General features: G+C 41.0%; 4 protein-coding genes across 5 annotated transcripts in view; 1 reads left to right on the forward strand and 3 right to left on the reverse strand.

Annotated features, from left to right (window-relative positions):
* Window positions 1-91: 91 nt before the first annotated feature.
* Window positions 92-3,782, reverse strand: LOC134181069 (probable RNA-binding protein 46). The gene is made up of 6 exons (XM_062648270.1): window positions 3,012-3,782; window positions 2,047-2,387; window positions 1,796-1,991; window positions 1,524-1,743; window positions 742-945; window positions 92-469 (listed from the first exon to the last, which is right to left on the reverse strand). Exons 1-6 carry the CDS (start codon window positions 3,729-3,731, stop codon window positions 453-455), a joined length of 1,698 nt encoding a protein of 565 aa, XP_062504254.1. The 5' UTR covers window positions 3,732-3,782; the 3' UTR covers window positions 92-452.
* A 1,074-nt stretch (window positions 3,783-4,856) lies between these two features.
* LOC134181070 (U1 small nuclear ribonucleoprotein A-like) lies at window positions 4,857-11,001 on the reverse strand. The gene is made up of 6 exons (XM_062648271.1): window positions 10,841-11,001; window positions 10,604-10,776; window positions 7,665-7,758; window positions 5,505-5,567; window positions 5,304-5,391; window positions 4,857-5,099 (listed from the first exon to the last, which is right to left on the reverse strand). The coding sequence occupies exons 1-6, from the start codon at window positions 10,902-10,904 to the stop codon at window positions 4,940-4,942; spliced, it is 642 nt and encodes a 213-aa protein (XP_062504255.1). The 5' UTR covers window positions 10,905-11,001; the 3' UTR covers window positions 4,857-4,939.
* A 55-nt stretch (window positions 11,002-11,056) lies between these two features.
* Window positions 11,057-12,000, forward strand: LOC134181374 (ELKS/Rab6-interacting/CAST family member 1-like). Its single transcript, XM_062648642.1, has one exon. The coding sequence runs from the start codon at window positions 11,107-11,109 to the stop codon at window positions 11,998-12,000; it is 894 nt and encodes a 297-aa protein (XP_062504626.1). The 5' UTR covers window positions 11,057-11,106.
* The window catches only part of LOC134181373 (AP-3 complex subunit delta-1-like), a 16,351-nt gene continuing 11,943 nt past the window's right edge, over window positions 11,987-16,394 (reverse strand). For both annotated transcript variants that reach the window (XM_062648641.1, XM_062648640.1), the window contains exons 22-29: window positions 16,288-16,394; window positions 15,896-15,943; window positions 15,773-15,834; window positions 14,667-14,794; window positions 14,514-14,602; window positions 14,100-14,243; window positions 13,593-13,745; window positions 11,987-12,138 (exon numbers count right to left, since the gene is read on the reverse strand). The exon at window positions 16,288-16,394 is cut by the window's right edge and continues 169 nt beyond it. In XM_062648641.1, coding sequence (XP_062504625.1) covers window positions 12,052-12,138; window positions 13,593-13,745; window positions 14,100-14,243; window positions 14,514-14,602; window positions 14,667-14,794; window positions 15,773-15,834; window positions 15,896-15,943; window positions 16,288-16,394 — 818 coding nt within the window. In that variant the 3' untranslated portion in view covers window positions 11,987-12,051. The remainder of the gene's footprint in view (window positions 12,139-13,592; window positions 13,746-14,099; window positions 14,244-14,513; window positions 14,603-14,666; window positions 14,795-15,772; window positions 15,835-15,895; window positions 15,944-16,287) is intronic.

Consider the following 16,394-nt stretch of genomic DNA (forward strand, 5'->3'; position numbering starts at 1 on the left):
ACGAAGGTATAGATATCAACATGTAACTTAGTAATTTAATTAAAAGCAGTAGCGTCGTGTAGTGTAATATTCTAGCAAATAAAGAGTAGTACACGTGTCTCATATAGATCATGTCATGGTATTTCTTTGACACAAAACTACAACTAGAACTCAATAGAGCAGACAAGTCTATGAACACGATCTCCAATATACCAGGTATTGTAAAACATGGAAAGATATCTCAAGATCTCGAAGTTGAACAAACGATAGGATCAATGGAATATAAGGATAGCACAGGACAGTACAATACTGTCATCTCTATCAGACGTAGATAAACCAGTTACGTAAAAAATAAAGAGGTCTAAAACATCTTCCTCCCTACACTCTCCAGTGAAACAAAATACTCTTGTAGCTCTCCATAAATAGATGGATTCACTTCCTGTATATTCCATATACAACACAAACGTTCCAGGTCAATAATGAGCAGATGCTGAAACAGAGCAAAAACAATTGACAGATGATAGAGCAAACTACTGATATTAGTCAGAATACATCTGGTCGAATGCAAAGTCTCTAGATTGTCTGTCAATAACTAGCATCTCATGTGTGTGTGTGTGTGTGTGTGTGTGTGTGTGTGTGTGTGTGTGTGTGTGTGTGTGTGCATGTGCACATGCACTCCATCTACGTTAACAAAATTTTTAAATTTTCCTGCCTGCTTAGTCAAGATCCCTAATTAACTAAATTCTTCTGTTTACAACTCACCAAACACATCTTGTGTTGGAGTGTATTGCTGTGTTTGCAGACTGTCATACACTGGAGTATAAATAGCTGCATCTTGTGTCCAAAGCTTTGTAGGAGACAAAGGAGCAGCATGAGGGGAAGGGGTAGCAGCCACTGAAACAAAACCTGGAAATGTTGACGGTGTGGCTTCACGTGCACCAAACCCAACACGTGAAGAGTAAGAATCTAAAAAAATTAATGCCAACTGAAATCTACAACAAACAGTCAGATTCACACTGCTGATTATTTATTAGACCACGATTAATTAATTAATTAAGTAGCTAATCATGGTTATGACATCAGCAGTGTGAATGAATTGTAACAAATAAGGAGTAACTAAAGTCTTGATTATGGTCAGTGTAAACTGAGATGTTAACTGTTTAAAAGCCCAAAATAAATCCTTTGAAGTAATTTGTATGTCAAAACACATGCAACATCATTTGCACTAGCTGCAACATCATTTTTAGGTGCGACAGAAATATATCATTCATTCATTCATTCATTCATTTGCATGTTGATTGCCTGTGTTCTGCTGTAATCAATTCTAAAAAGCCACCTCAAATGGTGTAACCTTGAAGTTGTGAAACATAAAGTAGCTATATCGTCTAATGCTGAAAACAATGTGATGGGAGATTGATTACCATATGATAAATACAGACTGTGCAGTATGATGGCAACCCATACAGTAGTACCTAGTAATTTATACAATGTACTCTACTTGTAACATAAATATTCAAAGATGATACATAATATGTAGAAATCACCTTCTAAATACGGTCTAAAACCCAGTTGAGTGAGAACATGTTCAGCTGCTTGTTGCTTAGCCTCCTCTGTATTCTGACTCAGGCGAGTTGCACTGAATTGCTGTGCAAGACCTTGAATCGTCACTTTCCCCATAAACAACTGAACTCCATTCGAATCAACGCTAAGAAGAGAAAATATGGGACTTCCCCACTGATTTCGATTGCATATGTCTTCCAAAATCTAAACACAGCAAATGATGTAGCACACTCAACATGTTGAACACTTTTCTTACTTCTGTCGGCTGTTTTCTTTTTGTACCATTCGATATCGCCATGTCCTGATAATAAGGCATCGGTTGTCTCAAAATCATGGCTGGTGCAGGGCTCAGCACCATCTGGGGGGCAACAGAAGGAACCAGAGTGCGTGGGACCACGTGCGTTACACCCTTACTCCGCCCACGTGACCCCAAATGAGATCTTTCCGCGTATCTGAAAAACACGATATTATCACTTTTCTTATCATATTTTCAAAGACAACGCCTACCTGTTGGTGGGAAATTGTTGTCCATAAACGGTGGTTATAGGAGAGAATTCTTGGTAAGTAGCGGGAAAATGACTGGTTATGTGCTTATTCATAACGCGCGCCATGCGGTGCTGCTCTCGATCGACGGGCTTCGCCCAACTGACTGAAATCTCACTTCCGTCTAGTTCTGATTCATTCATTGCTTGCCGCGCCTTCTCAGCGTCATCTCGAGAAAGGAAATGCACAAACGCATAATCACGAATTTTCTTTACTTTTTCAACAGGAGCGAAATATGAAAATGCAGCATGAATCTGCTCTTCACTTGTTGACAGCATGAGATTGCGCACATACAGAACCTTCACCTGGCAACACACACAACGTTGAAGATAAGTGTATCCCGGGGGAGCAGGGCGGTCTCTAGGGAGTGGTCAATTGAGATAGAATTACGTAAATGTTAGGCGATGCCACGACAGAACGTCTGTAGTGCACCTGTCTGACTTCTTTCTCTTGACGTTATTTTATGAAATAAAGCGTATGTGTTAGAACGGCGACGAGAATGTGCAAAGATGTAGCAAAGATGTAGCAGATCGTCAGCCGGCGGCAATACCATTCATTCACACCTGCCCACGGCGGAGCGGCAGAGACGAAAAGGCGCGAGAAGCAGACACGCCACATTCTCGCTCAAAACGAAACAATTATAAGCAGAAATACTCGACTGCAGTTCTAGAGCACACAGATCGGCATGTACCGAGCAGATCACTAGACTGTGTCTCGTGTCGTATTTCAGGAAATGATTTTATCACCAACAAGGAGGAGCAGCTACATTAGTAGCTACTAGAGCAACACCGAGGCGCGATTAATTGAGTGGAGAGCGGTTCGGTCGTGTGCTGTTTCGTGAGCGTCACATCATGCGACTACGTGCAAGAACGTGCCGTCTCGCGAGATTACGTGATGGACAACAGCGACATTCACAGATAGGCTCTGACCTTCGCCATGATCTCCTCATCGACTTCAGCTTCTGGTTCCGCCCAATCTACAGCCATAGGATGTCCCCACAACTCTAGACCTTGGTTCATTAGTTTCCTTCTGGCCATAGCAGCTTCTCTGTGTGAGTTGTATTCTACGAATGCGAAGCCGCGGTTCCTCGTCTTGTCAGTCGCTGATGGGTAGACAATCACATCATTGACGCCTTCAGTCAATGTAGTCATTTCGCAGAGAATCTCCTCTTTCGTTACTTTTCTGGGCAGTCCACCAACAAACAGTCTGCAGTTGTCAACACTGTGACACACTCCTACCGTCCTACCCTTTCTGATTTCGTAGTTGTTTAAAGATTTGACGCACTGTTTGGCGTCTTCTTTGTTTGTATAAACAGCAAATGCGTATCCTCGATTGTTGCCACTAAAGTCCATCATCAGTCTTAGTTCATACAGTTTACCGACGGTCTGCAGGACCGGAACAAGCTCGTCTTCGTACAAATCACGAGGAATTTTTCCGATAAAAACCTCACAACCACGAACCGGAGGAGCAGCATCCCAATCCGGCGGAGGACCGAACTTGCGTTGTCCGTTCGTTTGTGTGATGCTGTATCCTGTCGTTTCCATCAGTTCGACGAGTCTTCTTTCATTAGGAGCACCTGCCACGCCTTCAGGCAATGGATCTCCTGCGCTATATCCACAATGATTCACTTCACCGTTTTCCTCACTCATTTCTCGTCTCTTTGAGAGACAAGCTGACCGCCGCGTGCGAGAACGTTGAATGATCACGTGCGCACCGCCCACATCAACTTAGTGTAGACATACGGGAGTTTGCGGCGCACACCCAATCAAACGACGATTGCTCGAGTCCACGTGCGTCTGCTGAATCCAGGCTCGTGCTGTGGGTTGCCATAAGGCATGTGCATGATATAGGACTGGTCACAGTCACTTCCTGTAGGCCGTTTGCGTAGGAAACCTAAAGAGTGCGTACGCCGATCTGACCGAATGACGACATGACAACGTGATGCTGATTTCTTGCGTTCAAATTGACGTCCGCTTGTCGCAATAGAATAGAAGATCATGAAATTAGCTGCAACTTTCACGACATCACCATGTTGATGAGTCTACGAATGTTATTACAAAGTTCTATTCATGTCTAATGTTCTAAATGCATTTAGACACATTATTGCACGTGATACTTGTAGCACGCGACATCATGACACACAAACGTGTGAAATACGTCCGGTACGATTTCCAGCCTACATATTGCCATCTCCCAATATTTGCAAATGAAATCGATGCTGACAAGTCAATAGTAGAAAAGTGAAATCGTTGCAAGAAGATCTGATCTAGAGTGAGCATGAGACATGGAAGTGAATGTCTAGGTAAGTAACAGATTGAAGGATTCACTTTATATATAGCAACAGTGTATCTAATTCTATGTAAATAAAAAGTCAATACACTAATGCAGTTAATTAATTGATTTGAAGTAATAAATCTGTTAGAGTAGGATGAGAATCATTAACTACTCTCTTGGGCCTTCCGTTCACACTCATCCATACCACAAATTCAAGTCATTTGCCTCTTTCTAAATGTATACATCAGTCTAAGATGTCACAATGGCACCTCAAATTTTGCTTGTCCTGCCAAGAGAATACAAATGAATCCAAGTTAAAGAACACATCAGTAGGAATAACAACAAGTCTTGACAGATTGTTCTCCACTTCAATGTTCCTGACAGACTAGAATGTTTTGTGATCTGCAACAGTGCAAGTCACCACCCAAGTGAACACCCACAATACACTAGCTAATCGAGAGACAGTAGAGTTATATTGAAGGTAGCCAATGAGAAAGAGGTCTTACAGCCAAACATTGCTATTGACTCTACATGAACATGAACGTCATTCATTCAACTGTACACCATCAGCAAAAGCTACAAGTTATTTCTTAGCATATGTTATCTTCATTGCATTGTTTGGTGAAATCTTGAAGCCCTGCAAAGCTTCCTTGGCCTGGCCAGCTTGTAACTCCAAGTCGAACTCAACAAATGCAATGTCATGCCGTCCAGGAACAAGGCGAACCTCCTTAAAACCGGGAAATCTACAGCAATGCAGTACAACAATGAAATGAAAGGTCAAACGAAATATCCTCAAGACACACAAAAGACAAAAAAAGAGAAACAAACAAAACGTGAACCAAGAAGACAGACAGAGAGGGCAACATACAAATAACAATCAAACCGCAGATCACGAAACAAAGTACACAACAGCATGTACTCAAATAAGCAGCAACTAAACCACTTACTGTTTGAATAACATCTCCAACATCTTTTCACTCGTTTCTTCTGGTAAATTTGTAAGAAATAAAATCTTATTTGGAAGCTCTGGTCCACCTGCATCCAAAAACAATTTCAAACAAACGCGTAATAAGTCAACATGGACACACACACACACACACACACACACACACACACACACACACACACAAAATACACAAATGACAGACTTCTCTGTTGGGTCTGTCGCTGTCCTCCTTCAGACGCCTTCTTCTTTGCTGGTTTGGGCTTGTCTAACCACAAATGTCCAACATCAACACTCTCAATATCCTTAGTTAAATAGCACACAAAGTGTGGTTAGTCCACACAGTGTACTTATGTCATTGTAGATCAATGTCTCCATCAACCATCATCTTAATTAATATGAAATACTCAAACCTATTAAGAACCATAAAACAACAGCTATGATCAACATCAAGATATATATATATATATATATATATATATATATATATATATATATATATATATATATAAACACACAAACGGTTCACACATATTGCCACTAAAGTAGTTCTCATCTCTACAGGAAGAACAGTTATCAACAGAGTAGAAAGCATTATAAAGTACAAACAGTGTCAACACTGCACATTCAACAGTTCCTGTTAAGTGCAAATTACTATAGAGCAATTAATGCCTACACCAAATATTTACAAATAATAGATCAATAACATAGACCCCCTAGTGAGTGTAGGTTAGGTAGTTCAACTACCCAATATCTCCATAAATAACATTGAACCACCAGACAGATTTGTACTGATGTTGATAATTCATTGTCTTGTCTAACAGCATTAATTAAATTGTAAACTAGTTAGTTGCATATACATCAGGAAAGGAGCTTTTTCAGCACACTTGAGGCCTCTTGATAAACACCAAAGAAGAAAATCAATGCAAAGTTGTTGCATAAGACTAGTCAGTTCTTCACATTCTTTCCATTGTAGAGTTCTTGCATCTTTTTCTTCCAATGTAAAACAGGTTGGCATGATTTGCTTATCTCAGTCTCTACAGGATGTAATAATCCAACATACCAACTGCTGACAACTGTTTGACAAGCTCTTCATGCATTTTCTTCACAGAATTTGTCAACATTCACTCAACAGACATGACAGACCCACCAATAAAGATCTCTAAGATATAAGAAGAATCTGATGACACAAAAGAAAATCAAACCAATTCAGCCCATTCTTCCCCTTTCCATTGCTCTAAATCTAAGAATTACATTAATGAGTGACCTTTAGATTTCTAATTAGAGCAGAAAGTGGTACAACCTCACCCAACTATTTCATAACCATCAGAACATCCTGCACTTGAGATCAGTAACTAAGATTACCACTAGCTACAGCAGTTTATAACTAGTCTCGCGTAGCCAGTCCCCTTTCCGCCATGTCATCCTTCCCGGCGAAATGGGGTCTGGTGAACAGGCTTTGATTTCTTAAATGCTTCACTAAAGACCAGACTGGTATGCAAACAGTGCAATCCTATCTCATTAGCTTCTCTTGTTTCGTAGAGAACAACTCGAAGACTACAGCTAGAGTCGTTGCTGTTTGTGAAATCTGCATGTCTACAGCAGCAATTAAATGTAACCGTGGGAACATTGACGTCGGCAGGTTCAACGTCGTACGTCTAGCGTTGTGCGCTTGTGTCACAACGGCGACTGAATGCGAACGCACTGAATGGATGAGAACGTACTCGATGCTGTTTGCTGTTTTGACGTCTAAAGCAACCGCGGACAGTCCAGAGTGAGTAATATCTGGTCCTGGAATTAAAGGGCTTGGAGCTGACATCATTGGAACAAGGTGAGTCGTCTTTCTGTGTTTGGGTAATTATCTCACGTGTTTTTGTGCATTGCTTTACATCGAGTACGTTCACATACAGTCTCCATTGTGACCCAAGCGCACAAACACTATGTACGACGTCGATCATGACAGATTGCCTAGGAGATGGAAGCCTAGCCTGTCGATGTCAACGTTCCTGCGGTTTTCCTGCGATGCATGCAGATTTCACAAACTGCAACGACTCTAGCTATAGTCTTCGAGTTGTTCTCTACGAAACGAGAGAAGCTAATGAGATAGGATTGTACTGCTTGCATACCAGTCTGGTCCTTAGTGAAGCCTTTAAGAAACTGAATCCGGTCTTTGGATAGCCGATTTCTGGCTACGCAGCACACAGCGACATCAAAGCCTGTTCACCAGACCCCATTTCACCCGGAAGGATGATGCGGCGGAAGGGGTCTGGCTACATGAGACTAGTTTATAACATGTAAGTACTGCAGCAAGTAACTAAGAGAAAACGCAAAGAAAGAAAAAACATGTCATGCTGTGTGCCATCACCTTCATCTGGTTTCCGTTTCTCTCGTTTTCTTTCTACAAATGTTCCATCCTGCTTAGAGATAACGTCTGACTTTGACCGGGCAAACTGAATTCTCTGAACAGAAACAACGTAGTATTACTCAAGCAATTACACACAAACAAAACACACAACAATTAAGATAAAAGCAAACAAATAGAATCATTGACTGACACGTGGCTGACTGACTGCTCATCCAACTGACACAAACTAGCAATGTACTGGGAATTTCTGAAACAGCGCCCAGCCAAAAGACCGTCCACTAGGAGATCTTTTGGAATCTTTTCTCATTTACAGCCCATGGGCCATTAATGAGAATGAAGATTGTGGTGCGAGATTCAACGTCGCAGCCCAAAGTTGGTTGATATTCCGAGGTTGCATTAGTAACTTGTGTTACTCTGACTACAGTGTACCAGTGTGCGAAATAACGGCCGGACATCGGACATTTACCGACCGAACGAAGCATTTGTCCGGCCATTTGTGATTTCGCCGGACATTTTGTCCGGTGGCATAGCGGCAGGTGTGGAATTCTGTATGAGTAACCCACATCCTCGCACATCCCAGTGTCATGTCAACAAACCTAGTTTCTGCAGTTCGTGCACGAAACAAACGCAAACAGCCACGCGTCGTACGTGCTAAACGTGTATTTTGTCAAATCCCGGATGTGGGCACTCAAGTACACACGCTGGGGCTCTGAGGTGCACAACAAAAATGCAGTGGACAGCCACAGCTGTACACAGTGAACGCGGCAGGATAGGAAACTCAGAGATACTTGCATGTAATGTTTTCTGTAGGGGCTATAAGAACCTGAAGATGATTAGGTTGATGGGATAGCAAGAAGTCCTTGAACTAAGAAACTGCCACTAGCGAAGCGTATAGCGCAGTAGTAGTGCATGTTCTTAGAACAATTGCAGTTTCCACGTCTAGAGGTATGGCGCATATGTGGACAAAGACGTTCCAAAACTCACTGGGTAGGACATGTCAACGGAAGTCAAAAGGGGGAGGGGCTGGCTGCACGATACCAGGCATGCAAACATTTACGCGGATGGGTTTGTAGCCAAACAGGGCAGAGTCGAGGAAGCGATGAAAGTCTGTCTCTCTCTTCATTGCTATCTCAAACAATGGCCACTTTTTAGTCAGACTAGTAATTTGTCAGGTGGGTTGTACTAATTGCATGCATATGACTCTTTTATCAAAGGGATGCAACATCAAAGTGCCATCTAGAGCCATGAAACTTAGCACTTGGTCAGGCATCCTGGAGCTAGCTGCGGTGGCAAGTGTCCTTTATCAACCTGTTCGTGCAATGTATACTCCAAGAGATTTGGTTTGGTAACACAAATGCATGGACACGTGTACCAACCTCGAATTACTGCGGCAACCCATGTTAATTGTCATCAATTGATCCACTACAGTAACCGTCAACTAGATCTGAATGGGGAATCATATGCCTCCACCCAGGCCACTTTGTTCCTTGTGCTTGTATATCTAGTGTGGTGGACTTAGATATTGGAAAAAGATGTGATGGGATCAGTGTGTGTACACATTCGCTTGAACGTGTCATTACTACACTCCTCGAGGTTTTGCAAGGTCTTTACTCCCAAGCAGGTGTCCATTGGACCCGGCAAGAATGTATATAACCCTTGTGGTTGAAACTTTCGGTATTTGGTTGTCACATAGCCTCGATGTTTCGAAATCAGTTGCACGGAAATCAGCACTGCATAACCACCTGACTGTTAGCCAGCCACCTCACACCTCCATCGACAGTTGTCCATCAAACTTTGGTTTTATAATTCTAAGATGGTTTTAGAGAGACTAGCATTTGACAGTAGAGAAGATATTTTGGGATAGTTGTGTTGGGGTTGGGGTTGGGAAACTATAGTAGAATAGAGAATATATATATATATATATGGTGAATTGTAAGTGATAAGTAGTATTTGCCAAAATTGGAATGTCCGACCAGACATTTCTAATGTTCGGCAAATTTTAAATTGACAGGACATGATGTCAGGTGGTGAGTGAAAGACTATTTCGCACACTGGTGTACGTACAGGTTTGACAACCAGACAGCGGTCTTAAGTAATAAACTGTAATAAAAAAGGAACCTTTAATTAAAGGAACGCCTGACAAGAAGGGTAGGAGGGCAATCGGTTGCAAGATGGGCCTCACACTTGCCTAGTCTGTGGTACTCAAGTCAATCTGCCAATTTCCAGAGTTTCCTACGAACTGCCCGGGCACTTATTGAGAACAGGTATTCTCCCACAAAAATCACATTTTCCGTATTGCTGCCCCGGGCACTGTTTTGGGAATTCCCAGTAGTAATACCAACTACTGCTCAGTTATGTTGCAACTTACAAAATAAATTTGCACCACGATGTGAGAACTAACAACGTTCAATATCCTTCTATAAATTCACAAATTCGCATTGTGATCAAAACTCTAACTACAGTACACTAGCAGTAAAAACTGCTACTGTCTGTTTCAGTGGCACAACCCATACTTATTGTTGTGCACACTCATAAACATCATCTTGCACTGTGTGTGAAAGCAATACAAAAGCATGAAACTCATAAAAGCCAGCTCTACTGTGTACTGTTGAAACAACAAAACACTCATTAATTAACAACACAATAAATAAACAGATCAAATGACAGACGGACAAACAGCTAACAAACAAAGAGACACACAGATCGACAAACAGAAAACAGAGAAACACAAACACACAAGCAGACACAGACGTTTGTGTCTAATAAATGATCATCACACAGACAGACAGACAGACAGACAGACAGAACTATAACTCTCGCTGCCAAAGCGCGTTGAGGGTTAATACTAGAGAGTTAATACTAATAAAATAGTGCATGAAATGATTCAATTAGAAATTTTGTTAATATTGAACTAGTTGGATCCAGCTAGTTAACCATACCATTGGTTTGTCATAGAATGGGAATCCCTGCATGGACCGTAGCGCGTTAGTTGCAGATCCAATGTCTCTAAACACAACGAACGCTTGTCCGCGCATCTTCAAAGTCTTCATTGCTACAATGTCAAGAATGGCGCCAAATTGTGAAAATATGGCATACAGACTTCTTTTCAGTTCTACATCATAAACAAATATATGAATGGCTGCAATGCACCGACAGAATACTGAACGCAACGTAACCTTCCTTCTTGATCTTTTCATTTAAATTATTCACATAAATAGTCTGATTGGGAGGAATCTCCATCACAACACCGATACTTCAACACACGGTTCTCAAATCTCAACGTTGAGATCGGTTAGAAAATCGTTGATTCCTCCTACTGACGAAGTAGACTCACGCACTTGCGCACTACTAGTAATCGCATCTAGCGTCATGCACGTGACTTAGAAGCACGTGACTGGAAAAATCGGTATAGCATCGCGTTGGTGCCACTTGTGTTGCTATAATGCAACGACGTGTCAGTGGAGATGATACTTCTCTTGAACAGAAAGATGTGAAGGAGAATGTGGAAATTGCGAGAGAACGTGAAGATGGTGACGAATCCGGTTGTGATGACGAGAAGGAAAAGATGGTCCCCGTAGAGACGTTTCAAGCGATCGTAAGAGAAAGAGATCAGTTAAGACGTATGTACAGGGAATTATTAGCCAAGTTAGATTCTAGCAAGTCAAACGTGCAAGCAACGGTGCTGAAGGGAAATGATAGAGAAGGCGTAGCAGCTACAGAAGTTCCAGTTCCTACACCAAATAGTACAGACAGCGGAAAGGACACTGCATTCAGACATTTAGAGGAGCAACTGAGTTTTTTGGTAAATGAAATGACTGCGATGGTACGTGCATCTAAAGAGAAGGAAAACCAGCTAGCAGATCTTCAAATGATGATCTCAAAACGAGACACGAGGATCACAGAAATGAAACAAGAAATGTTGACATTGCAAGAAGAAGTGGACCATCTGAACGGAAAATTGAGCACAGTGGAATCAGACAGAAACAGGCTGCTTGATGAGAGAGAGGAGGTCATGTCAATGATGCAGAACTGTGTTGCTCTTAGTGAAGAAATGGACAGCATTGTGACAAATGTCAACGAATTAATGAGAATTCTGTGGGACAATTTTGCTAAATTGGAAACAGTAGATGTGCAACTGTTAGCCAATAAAAAGCATTGCTCACACATAGAGGACATCATTCAAATTTTGAACAGAGACAGGCAAAAGGTAGATATAGCATTTCAAACTCAATTGGAGAGGAAGAACAAAGCTTTGGAGGAATGTTTGGTAGATTTGACAAAAGAAGTCAAGGTAATGCGTGAGTTGCTGAGACGATCACAAGGAACCAAGAAATAAATTGATTAGCAATTGGTAACTACGACATAAACATACAATATGTAGAAACAGCTACAGTTCAGATTTGAGTTCTGTTAACAAGTGAGCAATAAATGACGAGTCACTGCTCTTTGCACTTACAGACACTTTACCTTCCTCCTGCAATATTAAACACAACAGAACTGTCAACAAAGGTAAACAGCTTCCACGACACACAAATGACTATTGGTATGCACAAATACACAGAAGACGCAACAGTCAGCTTTCTGTGCTTGAAGCTACATTTAGTTAAAGAGGCACCAGCCTTATAGCAATGCTTCCAAGTACTTCAACTGAGTCATGAGATACCGAAGTCCTACTAACACTTACATGACTATCAACGTAGCTAGTAATAGAATTGAATTTCAAGTTTCTTACACCAGAAGGTCAAAACAGTTGGAAATGCGAAGTAACCATCACAAGCAAATTAGCCATTGAACAAGGGCGCGTTCGATTGGGCTCTTTCAGCCTCTTCCAGAAGAGGCTCCGTGTGCATGCCCCTCTTCCAACTTCTACAGTTCTGCCGCTATAGTCGAAAGAGCCAACTCTACCAACTCTGCTACTCGGAAGAGCACGCCCCTCTTCCAACCTCTACCAGCTCCTGGTAGAGGTTGGAAAAGGGGCGTGTCTTCCAGAATCTTCTGAAAGAGGCTGGAAGTGACCAATCGAATGCACCCCACGTCTGTATTCCAGCCAGTTGTCTAGCTACTCTCAGTCATTTGTCTGTCTCTTGTCACCACACTTCTGGTGTTTGTACACTTCTGGTGTTTCCACATGCGTGACAGATGATAAAGACACAGAAAGGGTGCATTTCTTTGAGTTTCACCAGCTCAACCTGTTGGTTAGGATGTGCTTGTGAGACAGTCGAGACAGACCAATGATGGTTCCCCAAAATCTGTTTCCTGACTCGTCCGTGCCATTTGCTCCACATAGAATATTATACACAAGTCAGTCAACCTCACTTTTATTCAATCCAGATTACAAAAATTGTGGAGCCGTTGAAAAGGTGAAAATGTTATGGTGAGCAAAAGTAATAATCCTGGTAAAAGTTAAAGAAAAAACTTTAGTGAAAGTGAGCATGTGCAGTGCATGATGGAATGTGCTATGGAGAATGTCATCTCTTAGTATGGTTTTGGAGTCACCCTTTTTGTTGCTAAGACTGAAGAAGCAGATACGTTGATGATGCTTCTTCGCAGCACCTACAAGTGTTGTGATGAGCATGCACAGTCATCTACTTACATTGGAACTCAACCAGTTCTTCCATTCTCTTGCTGGTTAAGCCAGTGAAGCTGGTGTACCTTCACTACATCAGCCAGTGGACGTAAATAAAATGCACAAGATCACAACTACCTCTACTGATTGAGGTGGTTGAAGTCAAGATGTCCTCATCTAATAATCAGCTACATGTCAGTTTTGAATTCCTTCCTGTCAGTTCTATCCTGAAGCCTACATTGCATGCTGCATAAACAAACTAAACCTCACTCAAATGCCAACCACACACTTCACAGTGTCACTCACAGCAACACAAAAGCACAACCAAACGCGTTACATGTAACATTTTCAATTGCACTAACCGCTGACTTGACAAGAAGACAAATGTGATGTTTCTGTATGGAAGATCCATACAGAGATGCACTCTCTTCAACCCTTTCGACAACAGAGAGATGAAGAAGAGAGCATATGTGGCAAAGTGTTTGTCCAAACTTTGACGTTTTAGTAGGACTCAACTAAACACAACCAAACCATTACCTAGTAATGCAATTTACACAAACCATCAGCATATCAGCTATCTGTCCCTCAATGGCATAGCTCAATGGCATAGCTCAATGGCATAGCTCAATGGCATAGCTCATGGCCTCTAGAAACTCCTCCCTGATACATGCACAAATGGTATCACTTCACCGCTAAACACATCACTTCTGTACTCTACTCCCAAGAGGTCATGGAGTTGTTTCAGTGACACTAATTGATAGTTGTATGTATTTGGTGCTATTAAGTAGCTAGGAAGTTCAAACCCCTCTGACAACCCTTGAGCTACACCCACTGGTTCTACTCAGTGGCACATCATGTTTGCTTAGTACCTTGACTGTTTGAGCTTCACACAACAATCCTCCACTCAACAGATCTGAAAACTGCTTGCCATCACAAGGAACAGGAATAACAAATGCACAACATGGCAAGCTGAGTTTAAAGTCAAGCTTTTCGCTTGTTGCACCATCAGTTCTCTGTGAAATAATGATTACAATGCTAATAATGATATTGATACACAAGAGTGGACATTGATCATTTCTATACGTGACAAACACACATATACTGTAACTTGACACACATAAAGACTGACAAACAGACAAGGAGACAAGACTCGACACAAACAGATGGACAGACAGAGCAAAGACACACTACAACAAACCCAGAAAAATAAATGAGTCTTATAATCTCTAACAAGAGACTTGATCTAATCTTGTAGTTGTGCAATAAAAACCCATTCAACTGACCTTGATCATGTATGTCAGAGTTCCTCTCAGTTTCTGTGGCATCAAAATACTGTCAACTGTAAATGCAAATTGTGACTCATTGGCAATGCCTAAATGCACAACATATTAGCCAATTCCACATTGCTGACCAACTGTGCATGTCAATTAGAAGACCTTGTGGTAGTTGGAAAGGAACACGAATGCCATCATGAGCAGGACTTCCAATTGGCCTTACCATCTTTGTGTTCAACGAATCCAACACATTGAAATCCATGTTCATCAGCTGTCCATCACTCAGATTTCTATATCAACAGATCTCAAAGTCAACAGCTGCACTCAATTAATTACTGGCCAATAAATACCAAAGCCATGCCAATCAATGTCTAGGTTGTTCATCAACTGCTATCTGACTGCCTGTGTGTACTTTCTGTACTGGCCACCTGCTCAGCCTAGCCTGTCTCAACGTCTAGGTATCTGCTCAATTGCCTATCAACTTAACCTTATACACAAACTAGTCAAATATCTAAGTTTGCCTCTCTGCCTGACAATTCCATTCTATTTCCTACAAACTGTGTTCACAACACAACTAAGAGTGGAACAGTAAGTGATGATCCCATATTGATAATAATATTGGCAAGTTCTCATTATTCAAAAACAATTTTTCAGAAGCATAAGTGGTACAAAGGCACTGCCACCTGTTGATGAAGGCAATTTGAATGGCAAAGAAAGTGAAAGAGACTTACAAGAAGTGGTAGACTATTTCCAGCTTATAAAGCTGAGAACTGTAGAACTTGTCAAATAAGTGGCCCAATACCATCACACACTAAACAGTCAAAGCTTAATTAATAACCCTAATGTTTGGTCATTAGAGTTGCCTAAACACACCAATGCTAAAATCACTTAGAGGAAATTCAATGCATTCAAACCAAGAATTATACTTAATTAATCATAACATGAATCTGCACAATTTTGCAAAACATTTGTAGCTGCAGCTTCATCATCAAAATATCATATAAGGATGAGCATGTGCAAACCATAAATAAAATTAAACAAGTAACAGTTTAACAATAAAGATGAGCCATTAAACAAGTACTAAATGAGTTGAGGTGGCCTAGCGTAGTCTAAGAAAGCTGCATCACTCTATACACCTCTGTAAGGCCTATTACTTGTATCTGTTTGTCTCTGTGTACAGGTGCCTACCTGTCTACCTGCATATCCGTCTGCTCATATGTCAATCTGTTCATTAATTCCAATTTATGTCAATCAAAATAGGCTCTTACTTGAAAACTACAGATGCTACAACTTGATTGTTAATAGATGGATTGACTCTCAGTTCATACGTCTGACAACAAGGAAATGCATACATATCATCATAATATATACAAAATGACAAACTTCCTTACAAGGTCAACATGCTTGTCAGCAGCAAGAGGTAGATAAGTCATAACAATCTACAAAAGAACATTAATGAACATACCACTTTGAAGTGAGAAGTGCTTCCTGACAGCTATAATAAAATTTGGCATTACTGCTCATGTCGCAGCAATATTCCAGAATCCACAATGCAATTTTATTCTATGGCTTCTTTCAACAACTCCATTATAGCACCTTCTTTCCATAATGTTACGCAATAGTCAAACCATCAAGAATGTTCAAGTGGTTTCGATCTAAATTGTGGCCTTTGTAGTAGTAGATGTAGCATTATTTATCATTATTAGTATTATTACTATTGTCTTTAATTAATTAAATGATGTATGCCATAAAACATTAGATACACTGTAGTGTGTATATTCACCACTGGTTCTGGTTCATCCACTGCTTCTGCCTCTTCTTGTTTCTCTTCTACAACTGGATCTTCCTGTACTTCTGACCTCTTCAGATTTTTCTTTTTATCTCTTTTTT

The sequence above is a fragment of the Corticium candelabrum genome, chromosome 6, assembly GCF_963422355.1.
Source record: "Corticium candelabrum chromosome 6, ooCorCand1.1, whole genome shotgun sequence".
NCBI classification, from domain to species: Eukaryota; Metazoa; Porifera; class Homoscleromorpha; order Homosclerophorida; family Plakinidae; genus Corticium; species Corticium candelabrum.

Coding starts and splice junctions, on each gene's coding strand:
- LOC134181069 (XM_062648270.1), bottom strand. CDS start 3,731: ATGAGTGAGGAAAACGGTGAAGTGAATCATTGTGGATATAGCGCAGGA. Junction 1,744..1,795: donor AAAGAAAACAGCCGACAGAA/GTAAGAAAAGTG, acceptor TGCTGTGTTTAG/ATTTTGGAAGACATATGCAA. Junction 946..1,523: donor TTTTAGACCGTATTTAGAAG/GTGATTTCTACA, acceptor TAATTTTTTTAG/ATTCTTACTCTTCACGTGTT.
- LOC134181070 (XM_062648271.1), bottom strand. CDS start 10,904: ATGGAGATTCCTCCCAATCAGACTATTTATGTGAATAATTTAAATGAA. Junction 5,568..7,664: donor GAAACGGAAACCAGATGAAG/GTGATGGCACAC, acceptor ATTTGTGGTTAG/ACAAGCCCAAACCAGCAAAG. Junction 5,392..5,504: donor GCGACAGACCCAACAGAGAA/GTCTGTCATTTG, acceptor TTTTGGATGCAG/GTGGACCAGAGCTTCCAAAT.
- LOC134181374 (XM_062648642.1), top strand. CDS start 11,107: ATGCAACGACGTGTCAGTGGAGATGATACTTCTCTTGAACAGAAAGAT.